This window comes from Pipistrellus hanaki (assembly GCF_964339955.1).
Source record: "Pipistrellus hanaki genome assembly, chromosome: X".
NCBI classification, from domain to species: domain Eukaryota; kingdom Metazoa; phylum Chordata; class Mammalia; order Chiroptera; family Vespertilionidae; genus Pipistrellus; species Pipistrellus hanaki.
The window spans coordinates 73760789-73778496 of NC_140524.1; the positions used below are offsets into that span (position 1 = coordinate 73760789).

A 17708-nucleotide genomic window follows, 5' to 3' on the forward strand; every position below is an offset into this window, starting at 1 on the left:
AGGAGGGCCCTAGCCAGTTTGGCTCAGCAGATAGAGTGTCAGCCTGTGGACTGCAGGGTCCTGTGTTCGATTTCAGTCAAGGGCACATGCCCAGTTGCGGGCTCAATCCCCAGTGGGGGGGCGCGCAGGAGGCAGCCGATCAATGATTCTCATAAGTGATGTTCCCCCTCTCCTTTCCTCTCTGAAATCAATAAAAAAATGCCAAGGAGGAATTTAATGAAAATGTTATGCTAGAGCCCTCTGTCAATGGTTTTCACTTGAGTTAGGACCTCTAGGGACTGCTCAACACCTTTTAAAGGATATCCTGAATATCTCTGTGGCTATGTATATAATTTTTCTAGGGCTGGTCCACAGATCGAATCCAATTACTAAAGGGACATTGTGAGGTCCATGAGGCCAGCAGCCCAGCAGGGTTAAGATTTCCTGTGCTGTGTGGACCTAAGCATTAAGCACAGGTCAAGCAGTCTCCTGCACTTATTAATGCCAGTTTTTCTCCGCGGAACAGTGGTTGAAAAACGCTGATCTAGGCCATATCTAGTCAAGAGACTTGCAAAAGTACACTGGGAGATAGCTCAGCGCCGCCTACTCCGTGAGAAGATGGGTGCTGCAATCTCTTGGTTGCCCTCCACCACTTCTCTAGAGCAGCCTGAATTTTATCTACTATGTATGTATTGGTATTCTACATAGGATTTTGTTTTTCAAAATGGGTTTTGTGGCTAAAAAGTTTGGAATCATAGTTTTTTTTTCCTTTACTGATTTGAGAGAGAGAGAGAGAGAGAGAAACATCAGTTTGTTGTTCTACTTATTTATGCACTGAGAGATAGAGAGAGAGAGATTTGTTTTCCACTTATTTATGCATTCATTGGTTGATTCTTACATAGGCCCTGACTCTGGGTATTGGACCCACAAACTTGGTGTATTGAGATGAAGCTCTAACCAACTGAGCTACCTGGCCAGGGCCTGGAGATCATAGTTTTAATCTAGACCCCTCATTTTAGGCATTGAGACACCGAGGCAGACAAAAAGGGAAGGAAATAGCCCAAGGGCACAGAGCAATTTAATAGCTTGGTGTAGATCCACATTTCTTGCAAAATCAGCATCACCTGGGGACTTGGTAGACATGTAAATATTTAACCTTACTGCTAACCAGAATCAGCAAGATTGAGATGGGCAGCAATCTAGTTTAACAAGCCCTTCACATGACTCTGATGCATGGTGAAGTTTGAGATGCACTGGTATAGAGTAGAAAGCTACCCAAAGACCTGTGTTTCAGGCAAGTTCTGTCAATGAGTACAGCCCAAGGTAAATAATGCCAGCTTATTCATCTGTAGGAGAATACTATTTGCCTCACAGACTTGTTGCAAGGATCAAAAAAGAGAATGTGAAAGTGCTCTGTAAAGCTTATGATGCTTTGTATATATGAGTAATATGGGTTCATACCAAGTTGGTGGGCCTTGATCTCAGGTCTTCATATAACCTTGGACAAAGTGCTTTCTCCTGGCCTTCAAAGACTGACCAAAAGATGAGGAGCAGGCTATCTGATCTCATTTCTGATCCAGGTGAAAGGAGAGTAAGAGGCAAGGGTCATTGTTGGCTGAAATCCTCCTAGAACCTGGGATTTGTGGAGCCAGGTTCCTGGTTGGGCTGCTTCAGATGGCAGAGATAGGGTAGGGATTGGGATGAGTGGGGGGTGTCGGGAAGAACCAGCCAGGAAAGACATTAGCCCAGTGTCCTTGGGCCTTTTCCTTCTGACTACAGATTGATTAGAAACTCTTTCAACTGCACACATTTAACTGGGAACAGAGTTGGGAATCAAGGGAAGAGAGCATAGATTATATTATTTAACAACAGTAATTGAGATTCACTCATGATTCCTGCCCAAAGGAACTTCCTGTTTTGTGGGGGAGTCTGCTGTGCCAACACAATTATAACAGAGTGACATGTACTAAAATAGAGGTATTGTTCAAGGTACTTGCAAGGCCCACTGGAGGAAGGACTAACATTATCTGGACAAGGAGGTGGGACAGCTTAATAGAGGAGGTTACATTAGCAGTGTGTCTTCAAAGTCAATAGGGTACTAGTCACAACAAGGATTAGAAAGAAGGGAAAAGTCTGGAGGGGATAAGAAAGAGCATGGCATGTTGGGGCACCTGTGAAGGGTTCAGGATGGTTGGAACATATATTATGTGAAGAAAATGTAGGTCCTGAGGCCAGAGAGGTAAGCTACATACAGTGAGTTATGGTTAGACTAGTTGATTTTCTACCTATGATTAGGGAGAGTAATTGAACATTGAATTGTTCCTTTATGAAATTCTATTTTTATCACTTCCCCTACCCTCATGCTGCTACTGCCCTCCAAGAAAGTTTTTTTTTTTTTTTTTAGAAAATTAAATGTATTAGCCCTGCCCAAGTAACTCAGTTGGTTAGAGCATTGTTCCATACACCAAGGTTGAAGGTTCGATCCCTGGACTGGGCACACACAAGAATCAACCAATGAATGCATAAATAAGTGGAACAACAAATCTCTCTCTCTCTCTCTCTCTCATCAATAAAAAATTAAATATTAGGATAACATCTACTAATAACATTATATAAGTTTCAGGTGTACAATACTATAACAATGAAAGTCTTAATTTATTAATTTATTCCTCTAAGTGTACTTCATTCCCTCACTAGAGTGCAAGTTTCAGCAAACAGGAAGTGTTTCCTCCTCTTCATCTCTCCCTAGCCCAATATAGGCCAGGCCCCTATTTGGTACTCAGTAAGAACTTGACATAAGTATGTCTGAGAAATGTGTGAGAAGGCAGCAAGGGGAAGGACACAGAGAGGAAGAGGGTGGGGAGAGATGAGCACTCTTAATCTCAAGAAGGAAAATGAAAGGGAAAAAAAGATAGTCTCAGATTCAGGAATAGCCCCTCCCAAAGGCTCTTAGGCTGAATTCCTCTGCAGCTATGGCCACCTCTGCCTTTATGATGAGACTGGCAGGGATGGGGTGATTAGGAGGCTCCAGAGGGGAGTGAGGGAAGAACAGACCCCTGTGATAAAGGGCTCACTGGTCTGGAGCACTGAGGCCAGGGTTTCATTCATGGCTTTGCCACTAACTCCCTGTTAAGCTTTGGTAAAATTACTTCATTTTTAGGAATCTCAGTTCCCACACCTATAACCTGATAGAGTTGATGCTGCTCAGTACAATCCTGAGTGACTTCTGTGAAGTATAACGTGCCAGGTGGCTTCTAGCTCTAAGGCCCAGCAGACGATGCCTCTGTGACCCTGAGGCTATTCAGGGGATAAACTATAGGTTCTTTACAGAAATAAGCCTCAAATCTGAGTTCTCCAACTTATTCTGACCCACCAAAGCCTGTGGGAATCTCAAGTTGACTGCCATTTAGAGCTGTATTGGTAGACAAAAACTGCTCCTGTGATAAAATTCAGTTGAACTAATTTGGGGAGATCCCTCTCCTTATAGCTTATCTCAAGATGGCAGTTTCAAGGACAGAAATTTAATTCTTTTTTAAAAAATATATTTTATTGATTTTTTTTTTTACAGAGAGTAAAGGAGAGAGATAAAGAGTTAGAAACATCTATGAGAGAGAGTCATCGATCAGCTGCCTCTTGCATACCCCCTACTGGGGATGTGCCCGCAACCAAGTACATGCCCTTGACTGGAATCAAACCTGGGAACCTTCAGTCCGCAGGCTGATGCTCTATCCACTGAGCCAAACCGGTTTCGGCAGAAATTGAATTCTTTAAGGAGCAAACCAGAGTGTGTATGTATATGGGTGTGGTATGAGTTTTGATCGTGTTCTTAAAGAAACAAAGCCATTACTGGTTAGTAGTCAAATAGTTTATGCAGTAAATAAGTGTGGTTACAGTTCATTGTTGTCAAGTATACACCATTTTCTATCACTATTATAGGTGAAACAAATTAAAACATCATAGTCATAGCACACTCATGCTAGTAAGAACATATTGCAAAGCATTGCACATGCATTATAGAGTCAGACAAAATGGAATGGAACATGTTTTCACTCACCTCTGGTTAGCTTTGTATATTTTGTCATTGAGACTTACATTATGTTTGGGTCAAACAAAAAACCCAAAGAGATTTTATAAAAGTTTACAACCATTAAACAGTATTGTTTAATCCTACAAATAGATAAAGCAAACTACTATAGCTCAATGATTCACAAACCAGGATGGAAAATAGTCAATCTGCCTATGTATATAGCTAGCTACAATATGGATACATATTGAACATTCTGAGTCTTTTCAAAGGCATTGACTACTTTAGACACGCAGGTTCCCAAAATATACTGGTTTGGTTTCCAATGAGAACTAAAGTCATTTCATTTGATGACTATATACTCCTCAGTGTCAAACCTGAGGAGAAGCAAACTAGGGGAAGGCAGAGAAGAGTTAGCAGGAGACCTGAGCAGGACTCTTTGGACAGCTTAACATTCCCTGTGTAGTTCCAGACCTGGTTCACAGAGTAAAACAAAGTGTATTAAAATTGGCCCTCAGCCCTGGCCAGTGTGGCTCAGTTGGTTGGAGCATCTCCCTGTACCCCGAAGGGTCATGGGTTTGATTCCCGGTCAGGACACATACCCAGATTGAAGTTTTGAGCCCCAGTTGGGGCATGTACCAGAGGCAACTAATCGATGTTTCTCTTTCACATCAATATTTCTCTCTCTCTCTAATAAAAACATATCTGGAAGGAAGGGAGAAAAGGAGGGAGGGAGGGAAATTGGCCCTCAAAAGGGGCATTTGTATAGCATAGATATAATGGTATCTCCAAGAAAGAAGGAAAGGAGGGAGGGAGGGAGGGAGGGAAGGAGGGAAATTGGCCCTCAAAAAGGGTATTTGTATAGCATAGATATAATGGTATCAAGGAAGGAAGGAAGGGAAGGAGGGAGGAAGGGAGGGAGGAAGAAAAAATTGGCTCTCAAAAAGGGCATTTGTATAGCATAGATATAATGGTATTTCCAATGAATTTTATATTAGAGGAAAACCCAGCGCCAAAGGTTAATGGGTATCAATGTTTGAATATTGTATAAAGACAATTTATTCTAAAATAGAAAAATGGGATTTAGAAGTATTCTCCTGGAAACTAGCAGAGAGAGGGGGAGAGAGAAAGGGACAGAAATAATTACTTAGAAGAAAAGTTTGTAGGCCATTTCCAAAAGACATCTGTCCTCCTCCCTTCCATACCCTGCACCGCAGAGAGAGTGTAGTGGCTGTATGCTACCTTTGAAAAGGTTCCCTGGATTGAACATGCCACTCCAGAGTCACACTTCCTCAGGTTGAAATAAAACACAACCACCACAAAATCACAAAATCTACAAAATCTAAGGTCTGAACTAGCGTAGACTTTCCATGAGTTCAGAAACTCAGTGGAAGAATTAAAATTGCAAAGCACCTCTTGCAAAATGTACTACTGCTTGAAAACCAGACAAAACACTGTGCAGTAACCCCTGCTGAGTGCTTTGAGGTAAATATCCTGAAGGACACCCACTTAGGTCCATAAAGAAAGCTTGATTTCATTATCAAGGAAGCCAAGTGGGTTCCAATGCTTCTTTGTATTTGCTGTTTTATAATAGCAGACACAATGGAAAAGTCAAGAAGTGTGCAGGCCTCCATGTAAAGAAAATGCTTCTCTAATAAGTTCATTAGGAAACAAGCTGGATTTATGTATTCATAATTGTATAGCTTACTTACCAATTCCTGCAAATGACTCACTAACACAGTTGATATACAAAATTCCTTTTGCAAGGACATATTAAATTTAATAGGCTAAGGAGAATTTATTGCAATATAATGCTTGAAACTGTATATACAATGTGCACATAGTAATAAAGAGGCCTTGATAAACTGTCTTTGTCTATGAACTACTACTGCCATTTGGAAATAAAAGCTCTCTCATGTCTCCTGGGCTACTTCCTTGTGACACACAGTGCCACAAACATCATGGTGAAAATCAGTACCAAACCTAGTTTAAGATGAGTTTTGTACATTTGTTACTATACAATCAGGAAAAAAAGAGATACAATTTGTATCAACAAAAGGTCATTTCTGGTTATTTTAGGCATTGCTCCTAGCAGCTTTGGTTCATAAACGTTTTCTGAAAAGAGAATGACAATTGTTTATAGGAAATAAGAAATATATATTCTGCCTTAAAAATATTTTCTGCATTGGGAGGAGCTTATACTTTTTTTGAGTACTAAACATGAACATGTTCAAGATGAATTGTAACTGACAAGATTAATCTTGTGCTTCCTGGTAAATTGTGCAGGCGGTAGACACTGGTGCCATTGATGATTTGGGTAGGAAGATGAATTAACTGGCACAAAGGCAATAGAGTCCTCTAAGATTGTCAAATACCCTGATTTAGGACAGATTTAGAAGATGTGAGAAGTTGAAAGTATGAAATGGTGTTTGTGTGAAATAGGAAGCACTTCAGTGGCAGCTGTTACTCTCTATGGACCTACATGATAGAAAATACTTTTACACCTCAATATGCTGGGGGATGGAAAAATTAGAGGGTAGTACATAAATGTGAAGCTATGGTTAACAGAAGGGAAACATTTGTTGATGTACAGTTTTGATCAACTAGGACAGATATGGAGAGCCAATAAAGAGTAGGCAAGCCATTATCAAACCACCAGAAACAACCCTGACTACAGCCTCACATTCGGAGTGTTTCAGAGTAAGAAACATTTATAGGCAGTGTCACACCTTCTCATGAAGAAACAAAAGGCCAAGGCCAGGCCTTCTTAACTTTTATGAAAAAATGACCATAGAAATTATCAAATTCTGGCTCACGAAATAGTGAGCTGGTCCTGGTTCAAAATGCTGAACTATACAATAGATTCAAAAGGGGGTTCATTTACTACAACTTTAAAAAAGGAAAAACTACAAATGCCTCTTCTAGAGGCATTTAGCTATAAAGGTTCCCACCCTGAGCAAGATAACAAGTTGTGCAAATGATGCCACTCAACCCAAAGTCCTGCCTTCTTTAGTAATGCATCTAAGAATTATCAAAGGGCAAGTTTACTCTCTTGGCATGTACTTGAAGTGCATAACTGAGCCAGCCAGCTATTAGAAAAGATGTAGCATCCTCTGTTGGAAGCTACCTTTTTCTATCTAGAAAATCCCCTGGTTTTGTTTCCTAAAGAAATTCTGCTCCACCAATGTTTGGCTTTATTGCCCAAAGGGTGGACAGCAGGAGAAAGTGGATTACATGTCTGTGCACTGTCCTCCATTACATTCCATTCTCTGATGTTGAATACTGCATAGATCAGAAGTCCAAAGCTCATCAAGAAATCCAAGACCCTTCTTGAGTGCAGCTTTTTGTTCATCATATAATGCCGCATAAGTTTGGCCATCTTTCTGGTAGTAAATTCCTTGGCCCTGGTCAAACTCTTCTGTGCTTTTCTAGCACACATCTACTATGCTTGAAACTTGAGCTTATCAATCAGCTATTCTGCAGAAGATAGCAGCAATATGATCCCTAAGTTGCTGAGGTGAAGAGACTTAAAACTAACAACTGTTAATAAATGTTGATAAGTAAAAAAGTGCAAAGGGAATAGTTTGCTCTGTTACCTAAGAAAACAATGTTCAAATATTGGCATGTAATTTCACTTTAAAAATGAGTTGAAAGTATGAAATATGACATAAAATTATCAACTCAGATTTTGATTTGTTTAGCTGTAGACTAAGGACTGTGCAGAGCCTATCTTATCACTATATAAAAAGTTATACAGAGATATGCACACATTTCAAACTAAATGCATACAGTCATACATGCAATATAATTCCTAGCAGTAGTTTTGAAATATAGCTCTAGAAGCTTTGATGTGACTCTATAGCTTGGTTAATAAAGATATTAAATGGTCAAATATCCATGCAATAAAGTATGCATTTGCTTTTAAATAGCTTTAAATATTCCTATTAAGAATTCTAAAGGTTAATTCAACATATGACCTGATCTTGATGTTCTCTAAATTAGATATGTCATCAGTACTTTGTAATATAAAATGTGTAACTATGATAACGTTCATAATGGAATCTCTTGGGTTTCTTATACTTGGGCCTCTCCCTCTGGGTTTTATCCTCCATTACCTGCATGGTGCAGTGCAAAAGAGTATGAGACTTGGAATCAGAGGACTTGGGTGTGAGTCCTGATTTGGTCATTTGCTAGTAGTGTGAACTTGGCAAATAATTTAATCTGACTGAGCTTCAGTTTCCTTGTCTAGGAAACACACATTAGTAAAACTTATCTCACAGGGTTGTTATGTGCTTCAATGACATTAACAGTCTGCAACTTTTAAAGCGCAACACACAATTATTAGTTTCTGTTACCATAGTATTAGTGCATTATTAGTATTAATATTATTTGTATGAAGGAATAGATACTGTCATGTCAACGTGCAGCCCTAAGCTTAGAAACAATCAAGGCTGCCAGCTGCTGGGCATCTGCTGTGTGAGGATTCTTCTCCATCACTGCAAGAACGACGTTGGAAGGGAAAATATTGCAGAGGTTCTTGTAGGTCTGATACTGGTGCTCTGGGATCATATGCTCCCTGGAATCATTGCACATTCCAACCCAAGGATTCCTCCAAAGCTGCTCCATCTTTTCAGGCACGCTCCGTACCATCACTGGTTCATAGCATGGCTGCATGAGGTTGTTACTCAAGGGATAGGAATGGTAGCCATAAGAGTCAGTTGTACAAGGCAGTGGGTCCCAGCTGGCATGTTGTTCCCGGCACAGAGGAGGTCGTCTTTGCCTCATGGGGTTGCTCTCATAGAGGCGTGAGTCAGAAATGCTGTCCATCCGAGTCATCACCAGGGCACGTCCTGGCTGGGAGGTTGCCCCAGGATGGATATTGTGAGGCATGGAGTAGTCTCCAGGACAGCTAGATCGTGCTCCAGTTGCTGGGTGCTGGGCATGCAGAACCAAGTGGGGGACCGACTGCTTGTGGGGGGCTTGCTTAGAATCCTCTGGGCCATAGCTCTGCACTCGCATTAAGGCTTCATGGTAACCATGAGAAAAAGGCTGAAGACGGTTTTGAGATGCTGAGCGATGCAGCTTCAAACTGCCCTCAGGATGGGCATCAGCCAAGTACAGGTTGTTGTAAGAGGAATAGTTGTCATTCCTGGTATGGCTCATACGGCTGTCTGGACAGAGGTTGGGATTCCTGGCATACATCCCCGAGTCTGCTTCAGCCATGTAGTACTCTCGATTATGCATGCTGTTGATGTTCATTTTGGAGAAGTCACCTAACATTGAATAGTAGCCATGGTCCCCCAAGGACTCATACTTTGGGTATTGCTCGGCATAACTAATAGGGGTCCCATGGCTGTTGGTAACCAGGATTGGGGGGTACTGCATGCTGGCCATATGCTCCAGTGAAGACTTCTGGTGGGGGAAATGAGAGGATCCTGGCACTGGGCTACTGGCCGAACGGGTGTTGAGTGCACCCACTGCATGGCTTTTGGGAGGTGGGATTGTGGGGACACTTAGGGCGGTCACAAGTGAGGGTACAGAACTGGCCTCAGGCTTACGGGAAATGGACAGCCATTCCTCAGGTTCCACAGCCACCGATCGGATGCTGGGATCTGATTGGCGCTTAGGGGCCACACGTTTGACTTCTGAGGTTATCTCACTTTTGGCACTAGACAACCCTGTACCACATTTGGCCAGGGTGCCTTCGCTCATAGTTTTCACTGTGGATAGTTTGGCACTGATGCGGAGCTCATCAGCCACCGAACGCTGGGGTTGGTTGGCCCGCTCCGGATGGTAGTATTTGCACTTGTGGCCGTAGGTGCATTTTTTGCCTGAAAAATAATGCCTTGGGGTAAGACCTCTCTCATAGTGGAGTGACTCTCTGTGCCAGAAACTGTCGTAACAATCTGGTCACTCAGGTTAGAGTTTTACTGTTTGGAGTTAAGGCAAAAAAGTAACTTTCCATAAAGATGAGAGACAGACAACACCAAGGAGGCATCACACACTGTGAGGGGAGAGAGAAGAAGAAAGCTGGGGAGGAAACTGCAGTGTGAAAGCTAGGAGCTAAGCAGTTGAACAGCCTTCATTTTCCTATAATTCACAACTTTGCCTAGGCATAACCTATGTGCTGAAGTGGTGTAGAGAAGCAGCAGGCAGTATGGTGCAATGCAAAGAGCACAGGCTTGGAGGCCAGTCAGAGTTGGGTTTCAATTCCAGCTATGTCTCTTACTAGCCACGTGACCTTGGGGAGTGACTACTTCCTGAGCCTCAGTTTCCTCTTCTGTAAACAAGGTTTGCAATTATTCCTATATTATAGGGTTATTGTAAAGATTAAATGAAGATAATGAACATGAAACTATTCTGATTTAAATAAATGTTAATTGAGGACAAAAACCCAGATGTTCATAAACAAATGATTAACCCCAAAAGACTGAACATCCGAAGTAGCCTCAGACCAGGCAGCCCGTGTTGCACTGTTAAGCTCACAAACTTTGTAACAGAGGAACTTGAGGAAGATCATTAAAGTACTCTATAAATCTGTATTTTCAAAAAGTAAATGAAACTAAAGTTTAGAAGCAAATTTGAAAGTACATATCTGAAGAGAAGTTGTTAGTTGACAGAGGGTGCAATCACCTGCCTGAGAGATATCTTTCTTGGGGCAAAACCCAATTTGGCATTGTCCTTTCTGCTTCTGTAAGCCCTGTGGGGTTCTGCATTTCCCTGCCCCAGCAACACTGCTCAGAACAGAGGCAGCTACAACACAAGTACGTAACAACTAATTTTAACAAGCAACAACTAATCTTTTCAATTATAGTTATCCTTTTCTCATGCAGTTTCTAGGATGTTTCTTTAAATACCTAAATGAAAATACATGAAGACAAGACTTTAACTCACAGAAAGTAGACAAGCCAGAATTTTCCATTGGAAAGGAAATCTTGAAGAGAAAGTATACACAGAGTCCTTATGCTTTCCTTAGTACAGAACTCAGTTTTGCACATAAGGTACTCACCATAAGGGCATGGTTGCTTCTTGTGTTCAGGAACAACAGGTCTCTTTCTTAAGAAATTTTCAAGGCTTGGGCCATGGCGCCCTAAAGGATCATCTGGAGGCATAAATCTGAAAGCAAGCAAGAGATAAATGTCTTCCCTTCTGTTCCCAATATTCCTTATCAGAAGTTTATATCTTCATTACTATTGTCACAGCCTCGTAATTGCCCTTCCCGTCTCAACTCTATCTTTTGCTAAGCCAGCATTTTTTCTCTCTGTTCCCCCTTGATCACAAAAAAATGATTTTTCCTGTATATAAATCTGTCATGGACTATATGTCCCAGCCAAACTAGCATACCTGTGGTTTTCCTCAACATGTAACCCACTTCCACACCTTTAGAGCTTTATTCATGATGTCTCCTTTACCTGTAAGGCCCAGCAGCCCCCTCTCCTCTATCTGTAAACTTCAGCTCAAATGTCATCTCTGTAAAGCCTTTTCCTATTGTTTCACATAGATAAAGCAACTTAAAAATTGTAACCGTAGCACTTATCACAACATACTATGGTTGTCTCTTGTTAAGGGTAAGTTTTGTTTCTTATCCAGCATTTTATCCCCATGGCAGCCAGCATAATGCATGGTACACAATAAGTGTTCAGTAAATGTTTACTGATATGAAATGAAATCTATTCCTAGTGGTAACTTGGGTTTAGGCTATTCAAAGTCTACACAGGAAGGAAACATACTTGTCATTCACAAAAGAATACATCAGCAATCGCTCTTCTATAAACTTCTTCCATTCTGGCTTTTCAACTTGAAGGTCTCGATAGTTATCATTGGATACAATGATGCCATCGGAGTCAAAAGCCAGTTTGACTATGAACCGGTCATCGTAGCAGACAACTCTCCTGCCTTGGACCCTTCGGGATGGTGTGAAGACAAGAATCTTCTCCTTCTCCAGTTTTCGTAGGATATCTTGATCTGTTAAAATATGGATAATATGCCACAGAGTAGAAATTATCTTTGGAAATTAACAACATTACGAATCCATAAATTGGTACTAGATGAATATATTATTTTCCCTTAGAGAGAAAGTGGCCTCTATTCCTGGCTGTGGCACCAATTTGAATTGTGACCTTAGATAAGTCACCTTTCCCTTTGGATTTCAGCTTTCTTTTAGATAAAATGAAGGAACTGGAGCCCTGGCCAGTGTGACTCAGTGGGTTGGAGTGTTGTCCCATAAACCAAAAGGTTGCAAATTAGATTCCCAGTCAGGGCACATACCTAGATTGCGGGTTCAAACTCTGGTTGGGGAACATATGGGAGGCAACCAATCAATGTTTCTCTCTCACATCAATGTTGTGTGTGTCTCCCTCTCTAAAAAGAAAAATCAATAAAAACATATCCTCCGTTGAATAAAAAAATGAGGGAACTGGATTCAATAACAACTAAGTTTTAAACCTACCATAAAGAATGAGAAATATCACTGATATTCTAGAATTTATGCAGCTAAAAACTTAAGCACCAGCCTGGCTGGTGTTGCAAAGTGGTTGAGGGTTGACCTATCAACTAGGAGGTCACGGTTCAATTCCTGATCAGGGCACATGTCTGGGTTGTGGGCTCAATCCCCAGTGTGGGGTATGCAGAAGGCAGCTGATCAATGATTCTCATCATTGTTGTTTCTATTTCTCTCCCTGTCTCCTTTCCTCTCTGAAATAAATAAAATTATATTAAAAAAAACAAAACACACTAATGTACCAGTTTTTAGCTACTGAAGAAAATAGGGCAGTATACTGAGGATGTGTCTGCCACTAGGAGAATAAAGCATCATTCCTAGGGAATTCTGTTTTTACCTTCTGCCCAAAGGAAGGCCACAACTAAGGGAAAACATCAAGCTGTGGTATGTTAGTACTGCCCATCTTTCCTTTTGGCCTCTTAATTGTTGAGAAAAAGAAGGCTGCATACAAATAGGCCAGGATCCACTCTCAGACTGAGTCTGGGAGCCTGTTCAGCTGCTGGCAGACAGCTCCAATAGCCATTCACTGGACTTTCTAATTTGTCACATCAGCCAATAGCTAATACTCAGAGGACTGGGGTCTATATGGTCTGAAATATAAAGAGCTAGCTTCACATATTGTTGTCAGTGAATACAGTGAGCTTCCTAACATTAGGGCTGCATATTATTTTTGTGGATTTTTGGCAGTTTTGCCTTCATGGGCCCTTCTTCCATAAAGAAATATTTAAAATTATACTTTACAATTACACTGATATAAGAACAAATAATCTAATTAGATATATTATTATTTAATCATCATTATAGCCAATTTTTTCCTCCTGATGTTAAAAAAGAAAATAAATTAAAGCATTATGCCCATCCAGAGTAGCTCAGTTAGTTGAGCATTATCCAGTGCACTGAAAGATCGCTGGTTCAATTCCCGGTAAGTGCACATAACTGGGTTGCAGGTTGGATCCCCAGTTGGGGCATATACAGAATGCAACCAATCAAAGTCAGTCTCTCTCTCTCTCTCTCTCTCTCTCTCTCTCTCTCTCTCTCTCTCTCTTTCTTTCTCCCTGCCCCCCCCCACCTTGTATTCACATGAGCACTTTAAAAATAATTTTAAAAATAGAAAAAAAATTTAAAAATAAAATTTTGAAATATTTCTATGGGAACTTAAAATTATCATCATGGACCCTGTGGATAAGTTGACTTTGCCATGAGACCTCTCTCTCTCTATTCTGCCCCCTAATTTCAAATACAATATCACTTTTCTAGTACAGAATGAGATTAATTTTCTACCAAAGTTCCTTTAGTCATGTTCATAACCAGATTCAACCTCCTTTACTCTGTAGTCTATGGTAAAATAGAAAAGCACACCTTTTTTCAAAATGTGTGCTAGACTCTGCTGAATTGAAGGTGTCTCTATTTAACTGTTGTATGCCACAACAGAATGATGGTTTTATTTGGAAAAATATTCATTTTTTTATCTCAAGAAAAACGATTTTAAATATAGTACATGCAATAAACATTTATAGAAAAAAATATTTTAAATATAATATTACCAAAACTGTACTTACATAATATAATATCACAAAAGTTGTAGTAAATATTAAAAATCTGCAAATAACAGGGTTACTTCAATTATATTCTAAAGTATTTTTTCTCTAGCTCTATTTTTGTTCATCAATATATGTTGTTCATTATATTCCACAAATGAGTGAGATTATGTGATATTTATCTTTCTCTGACTAGCTTATTTCACTTAGCATAATGCTCTCCAGATCCATCCATGCTGTTGCAAATGGTAAGAGCCCCCTTTTTTTTTTTTACAGCAGGGTAGTATTCCATTGTGTAGCTGTACCACGTTTTTAATCCATTCACCTGCTGATGAGCACTTAGGCTGTTTCCAAATTTTAGCTATTGTAAATTGTGCTGCTATGAACATTAGGAGTGCATATATCCTTTCTGATTGGTGTTTCTGATTTCTTGGATATATTCCTAGCAGTGGGAATGCTCGTCAAATGGGAGTTCCATTTTTAGTTTTTTGAGGAAACTCCATACAGTTCTCCACAGTGGCTGCACCAGTCTGCATTCCCACCAGCAGTGCACAGAGAGGTAGCTTTTCTCCGCATCCTCACCAGCACTTGTCATTTGTTGATTTGTTGATGATAGCCATTCTGACAGGTGTGAAATGGTACTTCATGGTCATTTTGATTTGCATCTCTCGGATGATTAGTGACTTTAAGCATGTTTTCATGTCTCTTGGCCTTCTGAATGTTCTCTTTCAAAAAGTGTCTATTTTGGTCCTCTGCCCATTTTTTGATTGGATTATTTATCTTCCTTTTGTTAAATTGTATGAGTTCCCTATAAATTTTGGAGATTAAAAGCTTATCAGAGATAACATTTGCAAATATGTTTTTCCATGCAGTGGGCTTTCCTGTTGTTCTTTTGATGGTTTCTTTTGCTGTGCAAAAGCTTTTTTATTTTGATGTAGTCCCATTTGTTTATTTTCTCCTTAGTTTCCATTGTCCTAGGTCCTGTATCAGTAAAGATATTGCTCTAACATATGTCTGATATTTGCTGCCTATGGATTCTTCTAAGATTTTTGTGGTTTCCTATATTACATTTAAGTCCTTTATCTATTTTGAGTTTATTTTTTGTGTATGGTGTAAGTTGGTGGTCTAGTTTCATTTTTTTGCATGTTTCTGTCCAATTTTCCCAACACCATTTATTGAAGAGACTCTCTTGATTCCATTGTATGCTCTTGCCTCCTTTGTCAAATATTAATTGAGCATAATGGCTTGGGTCAATTTCTGGGTTCTCTGTTCTGTTCCATTGATCTATATGTCTGTTCTTGTGCCAGTACCAGACAGTTTTGAGAACAGTGACTTTGTAGTATAGCTTGATATCTGGTATTGTGATCCCTCCAACATTGTTCTTCTTTATGTCATATGAATTATTGGAAAGTTTGTTCTAGGGATTGGATTGAACCTATAGATTGCTTTGGATATTATGGACATTTTAATGACATTGATTCCACCAATCCATGAACATAGTATATTCTTCTATTTATTTATGTCTTCTTCTGCCTTTTTTCAACGTGCTATAGTTTTCCAAGTACAGGTCTTTTACCTCCTTAGTTAATTTTATTCCTAGGCATCTTAATTATTTTGTTGTTGCAATAGTAAATGGGATTGTTTTTCTTTATGTGAGTTCATTATCAGTGTATAAAAAAAGCCATAGATTTCTGAGTGTTAGTTTTGTATCCTGCTACATTGTTGAATTCATTTATTAAGTCTAGTAGTTTTTTTATGGAGTCTTTGGGTTTTTTTAAGTACAATATAATGTCATCTGTGAATGACAGTTTTACTACTTCTTTTCCAATTGGGATGCCTTATATTTCTTCTTGTCAGATCATTATGGCTAGCACTTCCAGTACTATGTCAAACAGGAGCAGTGAAAGTGGACATCCCTGTCTTCTTCCTGTTCTTAGGAGAAATGGATTTGGTTTTTGCCCATTGAGTATGATGTTGGCTGTAGGTTTGTCATATATGATATTTATCACGTTGAGATATGCTCCCTCTATTCCCACTTCGCTGAGAGTTTTGTAAAAATATATTATTTATTTCAGAGAGGAAAGGAGAGGAAATGAGAGATAGAAACGTCAATGATGAGAGGGAATCATTGATTGGTTGCCTCTTACACGTTGGACTGAGCCCATAACCCAGGCATATGCCCTTGACCAGAATCAAACCTGGGACCCTTGAGTCCCCAGCCGATGCTATATCCACTGAGCCAAACTGGTTGGGGCTTGCTGAGAGTTTTTATAAAAAATTGTTGCCTTTTCTGCATCTATTGATATAATCATGTGATTTTGTCACTTAACTTGTTCATGTGATATAACACATTTATTGATTTGAGAATATTATACCAGCTTTGCATCCCGGGAATAAATCCCACTTCTTCATGGTGTATGATCTTTTTAATATATTGCTGGATGCAATTTGCTAATATTTTGTTGAGGATTTTAGCACCCATGTTCATTAGGGATATTAGCCTGTAATTCTCTTTCTTTGTAGTGTCTTTATCTGGTTTTGGAATTAAGATAATGCTGTCCTCACAAAAATAGTTTGGAAGTGTTCCTTGCTCTTGGATTTTCTTTTCTTCTTCTTCTTTTTTTTAATATATTTTATTGATTTTTAACAGAGAGGAAGGGAGAGAGATAGAGAGCTAGAAACGTCGATGAGAGAGAAACATCGGCCAGCTGCCTCTTGCACACCCCCTACTGGGGATGTGCCCGCAACCAATGTACATGCCCTTGACCGGAATCGAACCTGGGACCTTTCAGTCCGCAGACCGACGCTCTACCACTGAGCCAAACCGGCTTCGGCTGCTCTTGGATTTTCTGAAATAGTTTGAGGAGTATAGGAGTTAGTTCTTCTTATGGTAAAACTCCCCTGTGAAGCCTTCCACACCTAGGCTTTTGTTTGGTAAGAGGTTTTTGATTACTGCTTCTATTTCATAAATTATTATTGGCCTATTCAAGTTTTTTTTTTATTCTTCCTGATTCAGTTTTGGGAGATTGTGTATTTCTAGGAATTTGACTATTTCATCCACATTGTCCAGCTTGTTGGAATATAGTTGTTCATAGTATTTTCTTATAATCCTTTGTATTTCTGTGGTATCAGAGGTTACTTCTCCACTTTCATTTCTGATTTTATATATTTGGGTCCTTTCTCTTTGTGTGTGTGTGTGTGTGTGTGTGTGTGTGTGTGTGTGTGTGTATTTTTGTTTGTTTGTTTGTTTTTTAATGAGTTTAGCTAATGGCTTATCAATGTTGTTTATTCTTTCAAGGAACCAGCTCTTGGTTTTATTGATTTTTTTGGTCACTATGTCATTTATTTCTGCTCTAATCTTTATTATTTCCTTTCTTCTACTAACTATGGGATTTTCTTGTTGTTCTCTTTCTAGTTCTTTAAGTTATAGTGTAAAATAATATATTGCTGATTTTTCTTGTTTTTTGAGGTATGCCTGTAGTGCTATGAACTTCCATTTCAGGGCTGCATTTGCTGTGTCCCAGAGATTTGGGGTTGTTGTTTGTTCATTTTCATTTGTTTCCAGGAAGTTTTTTATTCCTTCTTGATCTCTTCACAACCCATTCATTGATTAGTAGCATGCTATTTAGCCTCCATGTGTTGGAAATTTTTGGGGTGTTTTTACTGT

General features: G+C 39.6%; 1 protein-coding gene across 5 annotated transcripts in view; it reads right to left on the bottom strand.

The window, feature by feature from the left end:
- Positions 1-535: 535 nt before the first annotated feature.
- Positions 536-17708, bottom strand: part of ZC3H12B (zinc finger CCCH-type containing 12B) — a 167098-nt gene continuing 149925 nt past the window's right edge. For all 5 annotated transcript variants that reach the window (XM_084869504.1, XM_084869502.1, XM_084869503.1 and 2 more), the window contains 3 exons: positions 11734-11968; positions 11013-11119; positions 536-9834 (listed from right to left, as the gene is read on the bottom strand). In XM_084869504.1, coding sequence (XP_084725630.1) covers positions 8420-9834; positions 11013-11119; positions 11734-11968 — 1757 coding nt within the window. In that variant the 3' untranslated portion in view covers positions 536-8419. The remainder of the gene's footprint in view (positions 9835-11012; positions 11120-11733; positions 11969-17708) is intronic.